The sequence below is a fragment of the Nicotiana attenuata genome, chromosome 7 (genome assembly GCF_001879085.1).
Source record: "Nicotiana attenuata strain UT chromosome 7, NIATTr2, whole genome shotgun sequence".
Classification (NCBI taxonomy): Eukaryota; Viridiplantae; Streptophyta; class Magnoliopsida; order Solanales; family Solanaceae; genus Nicotiana; species Nicotiana attenuata.
In genome coordinates this window covers 12,758,483-12,777,019 of record NC_031995.1, presented here as the reverse complement: position 1 = coordinate 12,777,019, position 18,537 = coordinate 12,758,483, and the positions used below count along the sequence as shown (strand labels likewise).

Here is an 18,537-nt window from a genome sequence, read left to right as displayed (position 1 = left end):
AGGTTTTCAAGGCCTCAGAAGCACCGAGTGAATGAGAAAACAGGTGATGACCCTTTGGGTCGTCACATTCTCCACCTCTAAAACAACCGTTCGTCCTCGAACGGACAAAAGAAAGAAGTACCTGAGTCGGGGAATAGATGGGGATAACGGCTCCGCATATCAGGCTCGGACTCCCAGGTCGATGCCTCAGGAGGCTGACCTCTCCACTGAACACGCACTGAAGGAAAACTCTTCGACCTCAACTGTCGAACCTGCCGATCTAGAATAGCCACCGGCCCATCCTCATAAGACAGATCCTTGTCCAACTAGACAGTGCTGAAATCTAACACGTGGGCTGGATCGCCGTGATACCTCCGAAGCATGGACACATGAAAAACTGATGCACGGCTGACAAGCTAGGCGGCAAGGCAAGCCTATAAGCCACCTCTCCCACACGGTCGAGAATCTCAAATGGGCCAATGAACCTAGGGCTAAGCTTGCCCTTCTTCCCAAATCTCATCACGCCCTTCATAGGCGATACTCGGAGCAATACTCGCTCACCAACCATGAAAGCTACATCTCGAACCTTACGATCTGCATAGCTCTTCTGCCTGGACTGAGCCGAACGAAGCCTATCCTGAATGATCTTGACCTTGTCCAAGGCCTCCTGAACCAAATCCGTACCTATCAACCGAGCCTCTCCCGGCTCAAACCATCCAATCGGAGACCGACACCGCCTACCATACAACGCCTCATAAGGAGCCATCTGAATGCTGGACTGGTAGCTGTTGTCGTAGGCAAACTCCGCTAAAGGCAAGAACTGATCCCACGAACCTCCAAAGTCAACAACACAAGCTCGGAGCATAATAGTCCGCTCGGACTGTCCGTCCGTCTGAGGATGGAAAGCTATGCTCAAATCAACCTGGGTGCCCAACTCTCGCTGAACTGCTCTCCAAAAGCGCGAGGTAAATTGCGTACCCTGGTCCGAAATGATAGATACCGGCACCCCATGAAGGCGAACAATCTCTCTGATGTAGATCTCAGCTAACCTCTCGGATGAATAAGTGGCTGCAACAGGAACAAAATGCGCTGACTTGATCAGCCTATCAACAATGACCCAAATCGCATCAAACTTCTTCCGGGTCAACGGGAGTCCAGTAACAAAATCCATCGTAATCCTCTCCCACTTCCACTCGGGAAGCTCAATCCTCTGAAACAGTCCACCAGGCCTCTGATGCTCGTACTTAACCTGCTGACAGTTTAAACAACGAGCCACATATGCAACAATGTCCTTCTTCATCCTACGCCACCAATAATGTTGCCGCAAGTCCTGATACATCTTCGTGGCGCCCGGGTGAATAGAATACCGGGAACTATGGGCCTCCGCCAAGATCAACTCTCGAATCCCATCAACATTGGGCACACAAACTCGCCCCTGCAGTCTCAAGACACCATCATCATCTAACGCCACCTTCTTGGCACCTCCACGCTGCACCGTGTCTCTCGGGACACACAAATGGGGATCATCAAACTGTCGATCACGGATACGCTCCAATAATGAAGAACGAGCAACCGTGCAAGCTGACACTCGGCTAGGCTCAAAGATATCCAACCTCACAAATCGATTGGCCAAAGCCTGAACATCCAAAGCAAGCGGCCTCTGGCTGGCCGGAATATAAGCAAGACTACCCATGCTGACGGACTTCCTACTCAATGCATCGGCCACCACATTGGCCTTCCCCGGGTGGTACAAGATAGTAACATCATAATCTTTCAGCAACTCCAACCACCTCCTCTGCCTCAAATTCAACTCCTTTTGCTTGAACAAGTACTGAAGACTCTTGTGATCAGTGTACACCTCACACGTCACACCATATAGATAATGTCTCCAAATCTTCAAAGCATGAACAATGGCTGCCAACTCTAGATCATGAACCGGATAATTCTTCTCGTGGATCTTCAACTGCCTCGAAGCATAGGCTATGACTCTGCCATCCTGCATCAATACTGCACCAAGCCCCATACGGGAAGCATCACAATAGACTGTATAAGGCCTTGAACCTGTGGGCAAAACCAATACCGGTGCCGTAGTCAGAGCTGTCTTGAGCTTCTGAAAGCTCGCCTCACACTCATCCGACCATCTGAACTGGGCACCCTTCTGGGTCAACCTGGTCATCGGTGCTGCGATAGATGAAAACCCCTCCACGAATCGACGATAATAGCCTGCTAACCCCAAGAAACTCCGAATCTCTGTAGCTGATGCTGGTCGAGGCCAGTTCTTGACTGCCTCAATCTTCTTCGGGTCCACCTGAATACCCTCTGCTGATACGACGTGACCTAGGAATGCAACCGAACTCAACCAGAACTCACACTTCGAGAACTTAGCATATAACTGGCTATCCTTCAGAGTCTGAAGAACCACTCTGAGGTGCTGCTCGTGCTCCTCCTGGCTGCGGGAGTACACCAAAATATCATCAATAAAGACTATCACGAACAAGTCCAAATAAGGCCTGAACACTCGGTTCATCAACTCCATAAATGCTGCTGGGGCATTGGTCAACCCAAATGACATGACCAGGAACTCATAGTGCCCGTACCGAGTGCGGAATGCTGTCTTAGGGACATCGGATGCCCTAATCCTCAACTGATGGTAGCCAGATCTCAAGTCTATCTTTGAAAACACCTTTGCACCCTGAAGCTGGTCGAACAAATTGTCAATCCTCGGCAGTGGATACTTGTTCTTTATCGTCACTTTGTTCAACTGCCGGTAATCAATGCACATCCTCATCGAACCGTCCTTTTTCTTCACAAATAACACCGGCGCACCCCAAGGCGAGAGACACTGGGTCTAATGAAACCCTTCTGAAGCAAATCCTGCAACTGACCCTTTAACTCTTTCAACTCCGGTGGGGCCATGCGATACGGCGGGATAGAAATGGGCTGGGTGCCCGGAGCCAAATCAATACAAAAATCGATATCCCTGTCGGGCGGCATACCCGGCAGGTCTGAAGTGAAAACCTCGGGGAACTTCCGAACAATAGGTACAGAATCAATAGAAGGGACCTCTGCGCTGGAGTCGCGAACATACGCCAGATAAGCTAAACACCCCTTCTCGACCATGCATCGAGCCTTCACATATGAGATAACACTGCGAGTGGCATGACCTGGGGTCCCTCTCCACTCCAAACGGGGAAAATCTGGTAAAGCCAAGGTCACGGTCTTGGCGTGGCAATCCAAGATGGCATGATAAGCGGACAACCAATCCATCCCTAATATGACGTCGAAATCCGCCATGTCTAAGAGCAATAAATCAACACGGGTCTCAAGACCCTCAAACACTACCACACAGGAACGATGAACTCGGTCGACCACTATAGAATCACCCACCGGTGTAGATACATATACAGGAACACCCAAGGCATCATTAGGCATAACCAAGTACAGTGCAAAATAGGATGACACATACGAATACATAGACCCAGGGTCGAATAGCACTGAAGCATCCCTATCACAGACCAGAATAGTACCTGTAATTACTACATCTAAAGACTCAGCCTCTGGCCTGGCTGGAAGAGCATAACACCGGGCTGGGCCCCACCTCCCTGAACCACATCTCTGGAACGGTCGGCTGCTGGCTGGCCTCTACCTCTGGCGGTCTGAGCTCCACCTCTATGATCTCTACCTCCACCTCTATGACCTCTACCCCCGCCTCTAGCTGGCTGGGCGGCCTGTGGAATCACCTGATGCCTGAATCATGGGGCGAGGACCCTGCTGCTGGGAACTACCCGAAGCTTGAGGGCAAAATCTGACAATGTGACTCGGGGTCACCACAACGCGTAACAAGCCCTCGGCTGACTGCGACTGCGACGAAGTCCTCCCGGAAACTCTGAAGTGGCGGTGCACTGATGGGAGCTGGTGGTGCACTGAAAGACTGCTGATCAGAATAATGCGGCTGAGAACCACTACCGCCTGAAGTACCATGAGAGACCTGGAGAGCTGACTGAAAGGGCCTCGGAGGATGGCCTCTACCATAAGAATCTCTACCTCCAGACGAGGTGCCACATAGTCTACTTGCATGACGGGGCCTCTTATCTGACCCATGACCACCTCCCCGTGCAAGAGCCATCTCAACTCTACGGGCTGCACAGGCCGCCTCCTGAAAAGAAATCTCACTCCCGGCTCCCATAGCCATCTGGAGAGAGATCGGCTGAATCAATCCCTCAATAAACCTCCGGACCCTCTCTCTCTCGGTGGGGAGTATAACAATAGCATGGCGAGCTAGATCAATGAACCGGGTCTCATACTGTGTGACTGTCATAGAGCCCTTCTGAAGGCGCTCAAACTGCCTGCGAAGAGCATCTTGCTGAGTAACAGGGAGAAACTTCTCCAAGAATAACTCTGCAAACTGGTCCCAAGTCAGAGATGGCGACCCTGCTGGTCTGGCTAAACAATAGTCCCTCCACCAAGTCTTGGCGGATCCAGATAGACGAAAGGTGGCGAAGTCGACCGCATTGGTCTCCACAATACCCATAGTCCGAAGAACCTTATAGAAGCTATATAAGAAATCCTGGGGGTCCTCTAAAGAAGCACCGCTGAATGTGGTGGTGAAGAGCTTGGTGAACCTATCCAGCCTCCACAAAGCATCTGCGGACATAGCCGCTCCATCGCAGGTCTGAGTCACAATACCCGGCTGGACTGCCACAGCTGGCTGAACCACTGGAACCTAAGCCTGGGGAGCTACCTGCTCCGGAGTACGTGTAGCAAGAGTCTGAACTCCTCCTCCAGCCTGGGAAGTGGCTGGTGCTACTGGAAGCAAACCCGCTCGAGTGACGCTCTCCATAAGGCCTACCAATCTGACCAAAGCGTACTGAAGAACTGGGTGGCTATAAACCCCTCTGGGACCTGAGCTGGGCCCACCGGAGCTGCTGGAGCTGGAACCTCCTCATCATAATCAGTCTGAGGCTCCACCTCTGGGGCTGCTGCTCGGGGCTAAGCTCTACCCTGCCTCGGCCTCTAGCACGGCCTCGGCCTCGCCCTCTGCCCCTCGTAGGAGCTGCTGCTGGGGGCTCGGGCTGCTGCGCGGTAGAAGAGGAAGCACGTGTTCTTGCCATCTGCGAAAGAATAGAGTAGAGAGACAATCAGTATTTGAGAAACCGAATCGCACGACAAGAAAGAACAAAAGTGAAATTTTTCCTAACTCTGTAGCCTCTGGGGGATAAATACAGACGTCTCCGTACCGATCCCTCAGACTCTACCGAGTTTGTCCATGAGTTGTGAGACCTATGTAACCTAGTGCTCTAATACCAACTTGTCACGACCCGTATTTCCCACTCTCGGGAGTCGTGATGGCGCCTACTATTAGGAGCTAGGCAAGCCAATTATTTATTATCTCTTTTAGCGAACCTCGACATTAATAAAAACAACGAAACATTTAATATAAAAGCGAAAGTCTTAAATATAAATAAACAGAAAACAATGCGGAAGTTCAATACAACTCTACCTAAGAACTGGAGTCACAAACTCACGAACGTCTAGAGAATGCCAAATACAATGTCTGAATAAAAACATAGTTTTGTTTGTTCCGGTACAAAGGATAACAAAATAAAGTAATGATAGAAGAAACTCTGGGCCTGCGGACGTCAGCAAGGCTACCTCGGTGTCTCTGGACTGAAGTCAGCTCCCAAATCTACTATTGCTGTCCAAAAGCTGCTCTGGCACCGTGATCTGTGCAAAAAGATGCACAAAGTGTAGCATCAGCACAACCGACCCCATGTGCTGGCAAGTGCCTGGCCTAACCCCGGCGAAGTAGTGACGAGGCTAGACCGGACTACCAAACAAACCTCTGCAGTTCAATATATATGTATGCAATATAAAGGTATACAGAAATTAACCAGTCAAGGGGGAGGGGGAGCATGCTCTAGGGACTGTAACAGTTCAGGTATAAAATCAATAATTAAGGAATGAAACAGTACAACTACAATAGCAACTAGAGTAGGAAATCAACAGTTGCAAGGCACCATCCTTTGTGCTTTTACTCTCATTCTCACCCAAACAATCATATAAAGTGCACGACATCACCCTTTGTGCTTTACCTCACAAAATGATGGCACGTAATGATCCTTCGTGCATAAACACTCACATCATGGCACGGAATGTTCCTTCGTGCATTAGTAATCATATCATGGCACGGAATGTTCCTTCGTCTCTTAATTAGAAAGCTAAGTTAGAAAAGTCAACCGGAAGTTGACTTATGAGTAAACGAATTCGGATTTGAATTTTTATGATTCGATTAGCTTCCTTGGGTGATTTTAATTAGGAGTATGTCCGGAATGTAATTTGGAGGTCCGTGGTAGAATTAGGCTTGAATTGGCAAAAGTTGAAAGTTTAAAAGTCTTAGGCTTGAATTCGAGGTTGATTTGGTGTTTTGGTGTTGTTTTGGGGTGTTCCGGAGGTTCGACTTAGTTCGGATAGTGATATGTGACTTGTTGGAATTATTGGTTGAGGTCCCGAGGGCCTCGGATGCGTTTTGAATAAGTTTGGGTTGTGTAGCGCTCGTTTTTCTTATGTTTCGACGCCGTTTCTTCAAGCATAAATGATATCATATTGAACAAATGAGCTCTGATTTCTTTTTTGATTAAAGCATTAGATCCGTATTGTAATTACGGACCTGTAGCAAAAAGAATCGTCGAATTTGGACATCGTATGAGGATTTTATGGTTAGTTTACTAAGAATTAGGTTGCAAGATTTTTCAGATTAATTACGAAATTGCCACTGACGGCGTATTTAAAAATCTGCACTATTTGCAAATATTAAAACCTACATACCTCCTTCGTTATAAGGTCAAATTGAGTGATTCAAAAGCCTAACTTGACTAGAATTTCACAAGGAATCCATTGGGCATAAAATACGAGTTTCGGGATCGTTTGGCTCGAGAAACGAGGTAGAATAGCTGGTAAAAAAATATACAAAAGTAGGGTTTTGTTCATTTGGTCATATTTTGAGTTGGGGAGCTCGGATTTGGGCGATTTTGGAGGCGATTTTCACCATATGGATTGGGGTAAGTGTTCTCTACTCGATTTTGATTATAATTTATGAATCCATCTTCGTTTTTGAGATTTGATTGATGATTTCAAAGTGAAATTGAGGGAGTTAGGGTTTGAGTTTTGGAGAGTTTTAAGTGAGGATTTGAGGGACCAAACGGAGTCAGATTTTGACAAATTTTATATGGTTAGACTCGGGAGAGGACGAGGATTATTACTGCCATTTTTGACCGATTTTGAGACGTGGGCCTGAGGGCCGAGTTTTGGCCGAGTTTCGATTTTTGGCATGTTTATGGTTTTTTTATTGTGTAATTCGATTCTTTAGACTATGTTGATAGTATTATTCTGATTATGGTTAGATTCGAAGATTTTGGAGACCAAGTCGAGGGACGAGGATATCCCGGAGTAGGATTTTACGCTGTTGAGGTAAGTAACAGTTTTAACTCTGGCTTTGAGGGTATAAACCCGGAGAGTTTGATATCATGTGATTGGTTGGTGGTGATACCAATGCTAGGTGACGGGCGTGTGGGTGTGCACCGCAAGGGATTGAGACTTGGTCCGTCCCGTGAGGCTGTGAGGCCTAATGACTATTATCTGTGGTTATATGTTTACTTGTTATTGAACTTGTTTGCCTTCATGTTAGAGATCATGTTAAGGCTTTATTCAGGCTCACATTAATTATACTCAGTCATAGAAATTATTGTACATGATTACCTACGTCTCTATTATTTGCTAATATGCTGTGATACTTGATATGGGATGTGTCCCGTTATTTGTTGATGATGGTGAGGCTACTGAGATACATGATTGAGTGAGACCGATGGCCTGGTTGTGAGGATATTAATACCATAGCATGTGAGTTGTCCGCGTAGCACGTGAGTTGACCGTGCGGGTCCAGGTATATATACCATAGCGCGTGAGTTGTCCGCATAGCACGTGAGTTGACCGTGCGGATCCAGGTATTGATATGGTAGCACGTGAGTTGTCCGTGCTTAGCGCTTGGTCTTTGGGAGCCCCTCCGGAGTCTGTACACACTCCCAGTGAGCGCTGACTGCGAGTGCTGAGTGATGGAGTGACATTGTTGTGAGGTTGCATTTACTTTTGCTGTTGCTGCATTTATCTGTTAAATTTCTTTGTGGCATTTATTGAGTTATGGAATTTACCTGTTTATTCCTGTGTTTTTTTTAAATTGTGAAAAATAAATAATTGGACTGTTTTGCTCAGTTCGTCACTACTGCTCAGTTCCTTAGTTATTTCTGTTACTACTGAGGTGGTTGTACTCATACTACACCCTGCACTTTATGTGCAGATCCCGGTGAGTTCGTTGAGTTCAGACCCGCTAGCTGTAGAGATTGCAAGGTAGCTGCCAGCGTCCGCAGGACCTTGTTACTCCTTTTATCATTTCTTCTTTGGACATTTAGACCGTTTATATATCTCAGTTCATAGTTTTAGACACTCATGACTTAGTGACACCCCTATGTTTGGGACTCGTTTCCGTATTTTATATTTTTATATTTAGAGTTGGTTTAGTTTATCAGGAATTAAATAATTGAAAATATTTTATTAAATTCTTATGATCAGATTAGTAGTAATTTTGGGGAATTGGCTTGCCTTGTAACACGATAGGAGCCATCACGACCAAGGTTAGATTTTGGGTCGTGACAAGTTGGTATCAGAGCCTAGGTTACATAGGTCTCACGAGTCATGAGCGGGTTTAGTAGAGTCTTGCGGATCGGTACGGAGACGTCTGTACTTATCTTCGAGAGGCTGCATAACTTTTAGGAAAACTTCACCTTCTTGAATTCTTTTCGTGCGGTATTGATTTAGCTTGAAGTGTAACTCTTTGAATTCCTTCCACGTATTCGTATGCACACATGAGCGCTCGGTATCAGTTGTGCATCGACGAATTGTGATTCCCTTGATGAGGTGCGAGATGTGATTTCTGTATGTTGATGTTGGGCCAGTCTGGAGGACTTGAGGCCAAGTTTTGACTGTAGATTGAGCACTGAGGTGTTGATTGTGTGAGCACGTGTTTCTATGTCCGTTGGTGTCCCTATTAGTGGGATTTGTGATTTAAGGGCTATGTGGAGAGTATGATTTGACTGCGAGATTGTGTTCGGATTGATCGAATGTGACGAGAAGGGTTTACTTGAGATGTTGCAAGGACTAATGGGTGTTTGATTTGTGACTTGATATAGCTTGTTCAGACTCTTTCTGATAAGAGGTTTATTACCAGCCTTTGGTTCTTTTGGGCAGCTGCTATGATTAGAAATCATCGTTGTGAGTGTTTAAATTATGTGGTATATCATGTGATTTCAGGTATGTTTTAGACTCGTTCGAGGACGAACGTTTGTTTAAGAGGGGGAGGATGTAACGACCCGTCGTTCGTTCTAAGAGTTATAGCCACATTTCCCCCACTATGCTTATTTATATGTTGTTCAGCTGTATTGAGTTGAATCGAGTTGGTAGGTTTGGGTTCGGAGTAGTTTTGGAGTGAAATGAACACTTAGTCTATTAATTAGAAAGCTAAGTTAGAAAAGTCAACCGGAAGTTGACTTACGAGTAAACGAATTCGGATTTGGATATTTATGATTCGATTAGCTTCCTTGGGTGATTTTAATTAGGAGTGTGTCCGGATGGTAATTTGGAGGTCCGTGGTAGAATTAGGCTTGAATTGGCAAAAGTTGAAAGTTTAAAAGTCTTAGGCTTGAATTCGGGGTTGATTTGGTGTTTTGGTGTTGTTTTGGGGTGTTCTGGAGGTTCGACTAAGTTCGGATAGTGATATGTGGCTTGTTGGAATTTTTGGTTGAGGTCCCGAGGGCCTCGGATGAGTTTTGAATAAGTTTGGGTTGTGTTGCGCTCGTTTTTCTTATGTTTCGACGCCGTTTCTTCAAGCATAAATGATATCATATTGAACAAATGAGCTCCGATCTTTTTGATTGAAGCATTAGATCCATACTGTAATTACGGACCTGTAGCAAAAAGAATCATCGAATTTGGACATCGTATGAGAATTTTATGGTTATTTTACTAAGAATTAGGTTGCCAGATTTTTAAGATTAATTACGAAATTGCCACTGACGGCGTATTTAAAAATCTGCACTATTTGCAAATATTAAAACCTACATATCTCCTTCGTTATAAGGTCAAATTGAGTGATTCAAAAGCCTAACTTGACTAGAATTTCACAAGGAATCCATTGGGCATAAAATACGAGTTTCAGGATTGTTTGGCTCGAGAAACGAGGGAGAATAGCTGGTACGAAAATATACAAAAGTAGGATTTTGTTCATTTGGTCATATTTTGAGTTGGGGAGCTCGGATTTGGGCAATTTTGAAGGCGATTTTCACCATATGGATTGGGGTAAGTGTTCCCTACTCGATTTTGATTATAATTTATGAATCCATCTTCGTTTTTGGGATTTGATTGATGATTTCAAAGTGAAATTGAGGGAGTTAGGGTTTGAGTTTTGGAGAGTTTTAAGTGAGGATTTGAGGGACCAAACGGAGTTCGATTTGACAAATTTTATATGGTTAGACTCGGGAGAGGACGAGGATTATTATTCTGCCATTTTTGACTGATTTCGAGACGTGGGCCCGGGGGCCGAGTTTTGGCCGATTTCGGATTTTTGGCATGTTTATGTTGTTTTTATTGTGTAATTCGATTCTTTAGACTATGTTGATAGTATTATTCTGATTATGGTTAGATTCGAAGATTTTGGAGACCGAGTCGAGGGACGAGGATATCCCGGAGTAGGATTTTACGCTGTTGAGGTAAGTAACAGTTTTAACTCTGGCTTTGAGGGTATAAACCGGGAGAGTTTGATATCATGTGATTGGTTGGTGGTGATACCCACGCTAGGTGACGGGCGTGTGGGTGTGCACCGCGAGGGATTGAGACTTGGTCCATCCCGTGAGGCTGTGAGGCCTAATGGCTATTATCTGTGGTTATATGTTTACTTGTTGTTGAACTTGTTTGCCTTCATGTTAGAGATCATGTTTAGGCTTTATTCATGCTCACATTAATTATACTCAGTCATAGAAATTATTGTACATGATTACCTCCGTCTCTATTATTTGCTAATATGTTGTGATACTTGATGTGGGATGTGTCCCGTTATTTGTTGATGATGGTGAGGCTAGTGAGGTACATGATTGAGTGACACCGATGGCCTGGTTGTGAGGACATTAATACCATAGCGCGTGAGTTGTCCGCGTAGCACGTGAGTTGATCGTGCGGGTCTAGGTATTTATACCATAGCGCGTGAGTTGTCCGCGTAGCACGTGAGTTGACCGTGCGGGTCCAGGTATTGACACCATAGTGCGTGAGTTGTCCGCGTAGCACGTGAGTTGACTGTGCGGATCCAGGTATTGATATGGTAGCACGTGAGTTGTCCGTGCTTAGCGCTTGGGCTTTGGGAGCCCCTCCGGAGTCTGTACACACCCCTAGTGAGCACTGAGTGCGAGTGCTGAGTGATGGAGTGACATTGTTGTGAGGTTGCATTTACTTTTGCTGTTGCTGCATTTATCTGTTAAATTTCTTTGTGGCATTTATTGATTTATGGAATTTACCTGTTTTTTTTTTAAATTGTGAAAAATAAATAATTGGACTGTTTTGCTCAGCTCGTCACTACTGCTCAGTTCCTTAGTTATTTCTGTTACTACTGAGGTGGTTGTACTCATACTACACCCTGCACTTTATTTGCAGATCCAGGTGAGTTCGTTGAGTTCAGACTGGCTATCTGTAGAGATTGCAAGGTAGCTGCCAGCGTCCGCAGGACCTTGTTACTCCTTTTATCATTTCTTCTTTGGACAGTTAGACCGTTTATATATCTCAGTTCATAGTTTTAGACGCTCATGACTTAGTGACACCCCGATGTTTGGGACTCGTTTCCGTATTTTATATTTTTATATTTAGAGTTGGTTTAGTTTATAAGGAATTAAATTATTAAAAATATTTATTAAATTCTTATAATCAGATTAGTAGTAATTTTGGGAATTGGCTTGCCTTGTAACACGACAGGCGCCATCACGACCAAGGTTAAATTTTGGGTCGTGACACCTAGCTGACGTCCGCAGGCTGGAGTCCCTTCTATGTTATTAGTTGTTTTCCTTGTACCGAGACAAACATTGATGTACTTCTATTCTGACTTGTTTTTAGCACTCTTTAGTAGTTCGTGAGTTAGTGACACCGGATCTGGGTAGAGTTGTATTTAAACTTCCGCATTTGGTTTTCAGTTATCTATGTTTTTAAGACTTCCGCTTTTATTTAAATGACTCGTTTTATTTATATCGTTGAGATGTTATCAGAAAATGTTTTAATACTTGGCTTGCCTAGCTCCGACAGTAGGCGCCATCACGACTCCCGATGGTGGGAAATCCGGGTCGTGACATTATTATTGATGTGCGGTGTATATTTTGATAACACCATAACGTACAAAGATGGGTTCTCAAAGTTGAGGAAACAAGTTAATTTTTCTAATATAAGGGTAGACATGATAAATTCATTATATATACACGCATTGTTGCACCGGAAGGTATGATTATGTTTTCGTAAAAAATGTACAACTAATTGAAGTCCATAGATGGTCATGGAAAAGCGAAAGTAATTTGCACATTTCTTCTCAAGAGGAGGAACAATAGCATAAAATTCTATCGATTCGAATTTGCTGAAGTATAAGAAAATTGTCTAAATATCGCTCAAGTAAAAGTTAGAATTGTTGAATATTTGGTTATTCTCATAACTTCATTGCAATATACAAATGTTAACGCGACTAGTTTCTTATTTAACCCCTCTTTAAGTAATTAAGTAAAACAATTAGGAAATAGAGAATAAATATATGTAAAGAGCCTACACTTGGTCAGTTGAATGAACGAAATCTTTACCTCTCTTCATCTTTCTCTCTCTCTCAAAGACTATGTCTTCTACTCTTCCTAAAGCTCTGCTGTAAATTCTCCGTAAATCACAATATGGTATCAGAGTTTTCAAGCTCAGAAAATGAGCTTACTTCTGGATCCAAATAATAGCATCTATTTCTCTCCTTTGTTTTTGTCTTTTGTCAAAAGTAATTGTAAGTGATTCTAATCTATTTCTAATCATATTCCATCAACATATCTTAGATTTAAAATCAAAATCATGTGAATCAAAGTAGAAATTAGTACTTTGTCAAATTTTTGAGAAAAAAGAAATTGAATTTAGAGAGTCGATTTGAACTCGGATTTTGAAAGTAATTACATATATGAACTCGTGGGGTTATGGGGAGATGTAATCCACTATTGGCCCCGAGTTTTGACCAGGTAGTCCCCGGGTTAACTTTTGTTAACTTTTTGGAAAAAGTGTAAAGATCTTAACTTTTTTGTTGCAATTGAATTCCCTAGCATTGTTTGATGATATTGAGTCAATTTTGGTAAGATTTGAGCCGTGTGGAAGCGTGTTTTAAGAAAAAAGCTATTTTCGAATATTATTGGCCTAATTGAGGTAAGTGTGGTGCCTAACTTCGTGTGGGGGAACTACCCCTTAGGAATGATATTGTTGGTTCTATTGTGCTAAGTAAAATCCGTGTATGCAAGGTGACGAGTGGGTACATAGGTTGTACGTAGTAATTGACTGGTTTAGGCTACTTATAGTGATTCAATGCTTTAACTGAAATGCCATATTACGTTCTAAATTCTCATAGTTAAATTATCTTTAATTGTGTTAGACTGTCCTTAAATGCCTTAGCTGACTTGTTTAGTATTTGTTCTACATCCTACTTGCTAAATTACTCACATGCTTTAGTTGAACATGTTGTCTCCTTTATTGTCACAAGCTATCTCTTCACTGTTAATTATCATTGTCGAAGTTATTGTTCGGTATCGCTTTCCATATTGATTTTCGTTGAATTCCATATGATTTTCATGTTATCCCTTTACTTGTTGAATTTTATTATTTGAGACTCATTGTTGAATATTATCTCTTTTATTATAAAGTTAGTCTTATCTCATATTGTGGTTATACATTATTTCTCTCATTGTTGAGTTATTTGGTGTTGAAGTTGTGGAAGTCGTTAATACGTTAAGGCAATGTTGGTTATTATTGAAACATCTATCTTGTTGAGCATTTTTCATCCATTATTGTCGTTGATATTCTTGTATACGTTGTGGTGGAGCCATGGGCAATTGTTATGGAAATATTGATATTATTGTTGTTGGCAAGTTGTGATATATGGGCACTTGTGGTGCGAAATATTATTGTGTTGTGATATTGACGCGCATGCGGCGGTATAAGGCTTGGGGTTAATATGCATGCGACGATATAAGGAGGGACTTATGTGCGTGTTGCTTGTAAGGGAACTACGTGAAGCCAGCGACATCATAAGGTGGGCTAAAGTGCGTGTAGCTATTTCGGAAAAACTGTTTTCCAAAACCTGTTTTCGAATGTAAGGCTCACGCAGCGGTATAGGAAAAGATTGTGATTGAAATTGAGAAAAGTGAATACCAGGTGGTACCTTGGTTGTGATTCTTGATTATACAAAGCGGTACCTCGATTTTGATTTTATTATACACGAGGCAGTACCTCATTGTGAATCTGACTATTTGTTTCATGTTGCAAGGTATTTTTGGTGGAAAATATTTCTTGTTGCTTTGTTCTTATTTTTGTGCTAGCAGCTGTTGACCGTATAGGACTACTTGCGTTTTCTTCCGTTGTTCCTTTTACGTGTTCCCATTTTGAATTTCGGTAACTGTTCATGTTATTATCTTGTTTCGTATCACTATTTCATGCTTTCCCATATTTATCCTTATTGATTTTATATTTTTTATTTATATCTTAGTAGGTGTCTTGACCTGGCCTTGTCACTAATTTACTGAAGTTAGCTTCAATATTTACTGGGTACCTTTGTGGTGTACTCATACTACGCTTCTGCACATCTTTCTGTGCAGATCTAGGTACGTCTGCTTGTGCCGGTCGTTAGATTGTTGTAGCTGCTGCTTGGGAGACTTCAAGGTATACCGGTTCCACGTCCGCAAGCCTCGGAGTCAAAGATATTGAAAAGTGTAGTTTATTGCATATACATTATAAACCTATTAGTGGATACGAGAAATATAGTTTAGATTTGAACAGTAGAACCGGATAATGGAGCCAGGGGGAATCATCAAGTGTTCACTATTATTTAATTAACTCATGAAGTTAGTGATTCTTCACACTAATGATTAAGTGTAGCAGATGGTACATAGTAGAAACTATGATAATCCACCAATATAACTTTGATGAAATGGAGATCCAGTTGAAGTCACGCACCAAGTGTTTATGTTAATAGGTTTAAACATAATTTAATAGACAAAATACTTAAACCATGTGGAGGCTTATATCACTGGAATAGTTATGTCTACTAAGATTAGAACATGTTTAATTTAATTTATGCTATGCGAGTAACCAAATTAATTTAGAATATTTTCATTAGTACACTCTTTATCTACTCAGACGGGGATAGCTATCATAGGTCCCCGTTTAAGAATTCACTATGTACNCACTAGGGAATTATCTTGCTCAGTTGGATTTTATCCTGATTTTTGTATATTTCAGGGTCTCTACAATGGCAAGGTGATGGGGATTGGTAGAGAAAATAATAGCTTGTACCTAATAAGAGAAAATTTTCCAACATTAGCAATTAGTTTTTTGAAGGAACATGGAGAAACAACACTATGGCATCTAAGGCTTGGTCATGCATCAACCAAGGCAATGCAGCATATTTCTGAACTGAAGAATAAAATACAGACAGGAAGAGAAAACAACTGTGAAGCATGTCCTTTAGCAAAACAGTGTCGATTACAATTTCCAACTAGTAGCACTAGATCAAGTAGTTGTTTTCAACTTGTGCACATGGATGTTTGGGGACCTCATAAGGTACCTACATATGACAGAAAGCTTTATTTTGTCACAATAGTAGATGATTACAGCAGGTATACTTGTGTATGCTTAGTACAGTCTAAATGTGAAGTAGTTACTGTGATCAAAAACTTTCTTGCAATGATAAAGACTCAATTTGAAGCTGCTGTGAAGATGGTTAGATCAGATAATGGTACAGAGTTTTTCAACTCTCAATGTAATACTTTATTTGCTTTTCTGGGAATTATACACCAAAGTAGTTGTCCATACACCCTACAACAAAATGGGGTGGTTGGACGAAAGCATAGGCATATACTGGAGGTTGCAAGAGCCATGAAATTTCAAAGCTCAATTCCTAAGAGGTTTTGGGGTGATTGTGTAAGAACAGCAGTGTATTTGATAAATAAGCTACATACTAGTATCTTGCAAGGAAAATCTCCTTATGAGTTGTTGTTTGGAAAGCCAACTAAAATAGATCACTTAAGAGTGTTTGGTTGCCTATGTTATGCAAGCAACTTACCTAAAGGTGATAAGTTTACAGCTAGAGCTAAGAAGGTTGTTCTCATTGGATACTCAGAAACACAAAAGGGTTATAGGTTGTATGATTTAGAGAATAAAAATATTTTTGTTAACAGATATGTGATCTTCAGGGAGCAGAGTTTTCTTGTATACGTTGTGGTGGAGCCATGGGCAATTGTTATGAAAATATTGATATTATTGTTGTTGGCAAGTTGTGATATATGGGCACTTGTGGTGCGAAATATTTGTGTGTTGTGATATTGACGCGCATGCGGCGGTATAAGGCTTGGGGTTAATATGCATGCGACGATATAAGGTGGGACTTATGTGTGTATTGCTTGTAAGGGAACTACGTGAAGCCAGCGACATCATAAGGTGGGCTAAAGTGCGTGTAGCTATTTCAGAAAAACTATTTTTCAAAACCTGTTTTCGAATGTAAGGCTCACGCAGCGGTATAGGAAAAGATTGTGATTGAAATTGAGAAAAGTGAATACGAGGTGGTACCTCCGTTGTGATTCTTGATTATATAAAGCGGTACCTCGATTTTGATTTTATTATACACGAGGCAGTACCTCATTGTGAATCTGGCTATTTGTTTCATGTTGCAAGGTATTTTTGGTGGAAAATATTTCTTGTTGCTTTGTTCTTATTTGTGCTAGCAGCTGTTGACCGTATAGGACTACTTGAGTTTTCTTCCGTTGTTCCTTTTACGTGTTCCCATATTGAATTTCGGTAACTGTTAATGTTATTATCTTGTTTCGTATCAGCTATTTCATGCTTTCCCATATTTATCCTTATTGATTTTATATTTTTTATTTATATCTTAGTAGGTGTCTTGACCTGGCCTTGTCACTAGTCTACTGAAGTTAGCCTCAATATTTATTGGGTACCTTTGTGGTGTACATACTACGCTTCTGCACATCTTTCTGTGCAGATCTAGGTACATCTGCTTGTGCCGGTCGTTAGATTGTTGTAACTGCTGCTTGGGAGACTTCAAGATATACCGGTTCCACGTCCGCAAGCCTCGGAGTCAAAGATATTGAAAAGTGTAGTTTATTGCATATACATTATAAACCTATTAGTGGATACGAGAAATATAGTTTAGATTTGAACAGTAGAACCGGATAATGGAGCCAGGGGGAATCATCAAGTGTTCACTACTATTTAATTAACTCATGAAGTTAGTGATTCTTCACACTAATGATTAAGTGTAGCAGATGGTACATAGTAGAAACTATGATAATCCACCAATATAACTTTGATGAAATGGAGATCCAGTTGAAGTCACGCACCAAGTGTTTATATTAATAGGTTTAAACATAATTTAAATAGACAAAATACTTAAACCATGTGGAGGCTTATATCACTGGAATAGTTATGTCTACTAAGATTAGATCGTGTTTAATTTAATTTATACTATGCGAGTAACCAAATAAATTTAGAATATTTTCATTAGTACACTCTTTATCTACTTAGACGGGGATAGCTATCATAGGTCCCCGTTTAAGAATTCACTATGTACTTAGTTCTATCGTTAAGAGGAGACTATGCATAATCCATCACCGTGGTTCGGTAACCATAAGTAAATTTTCCTGTTATATATCCATAGTATTTATTACTCATTTCAAATTGTAGTATTATTTGCAACTAGTGGAATAACAAGTTGTAGTATTTTTCTTGAGTACTTTACCCATGTGAATATCTACCCTTATCAGAATATTCCACTAAACATGTTTATAAATCCTACCATTCATAAGGGATTCAATTGAATATATGAAATATTCTCCACTCATCATGGATACAGGCTTAAACTTGTTCCTTTAGATAGCCATTGAGGAAGACACTTTTGACATCCATTTGATGGAGAGTGAATTCCATGTAAGAAGCAAAGGCTATAAGGAGTCTAATGGCTTCCAATCTTGTAACTGGAGCAAAAGTCTCATCATAGTCTATGCCCTCCTCTTGACTATAGCCCTTTAACCACCAATCTTGCATTGTTCCTTGTAACCGTTCCATCTTCATCAAGTTTGTTTCTGAAGACCCATTTAGTACCAATTACTGATCTATCCCTAGGTCTTGGTACTAGATGCCAAACTTGACTCCCCTCAAATTAGTTGAGTTATTCTGCATTGC

The 18,537-nt window shown here is 42.0% G+C and overlaps 1 protein-coding gene across 1 annotated transcript in view; it reads right to left on the bottom strand.

Annotated features, from left to right (window-relative positions):
• The window catches only part of LOC109229841 (RNA-directed DNA polymerase homolog), a 36,521-nt gene extending 33,760 nt beyond the window's left edge, over positions 1-2,761 (bottom strand). The window contains exon 1 of the mRNA XM_019395393.1: positions 2,312-2,761. Within this exon, the coding sequence (XP_019250938.1) occupies positions 2,312-2,761 (450 nt within the window). The remainder of the gene's footprint in view (positions 1-2,311) is intronic.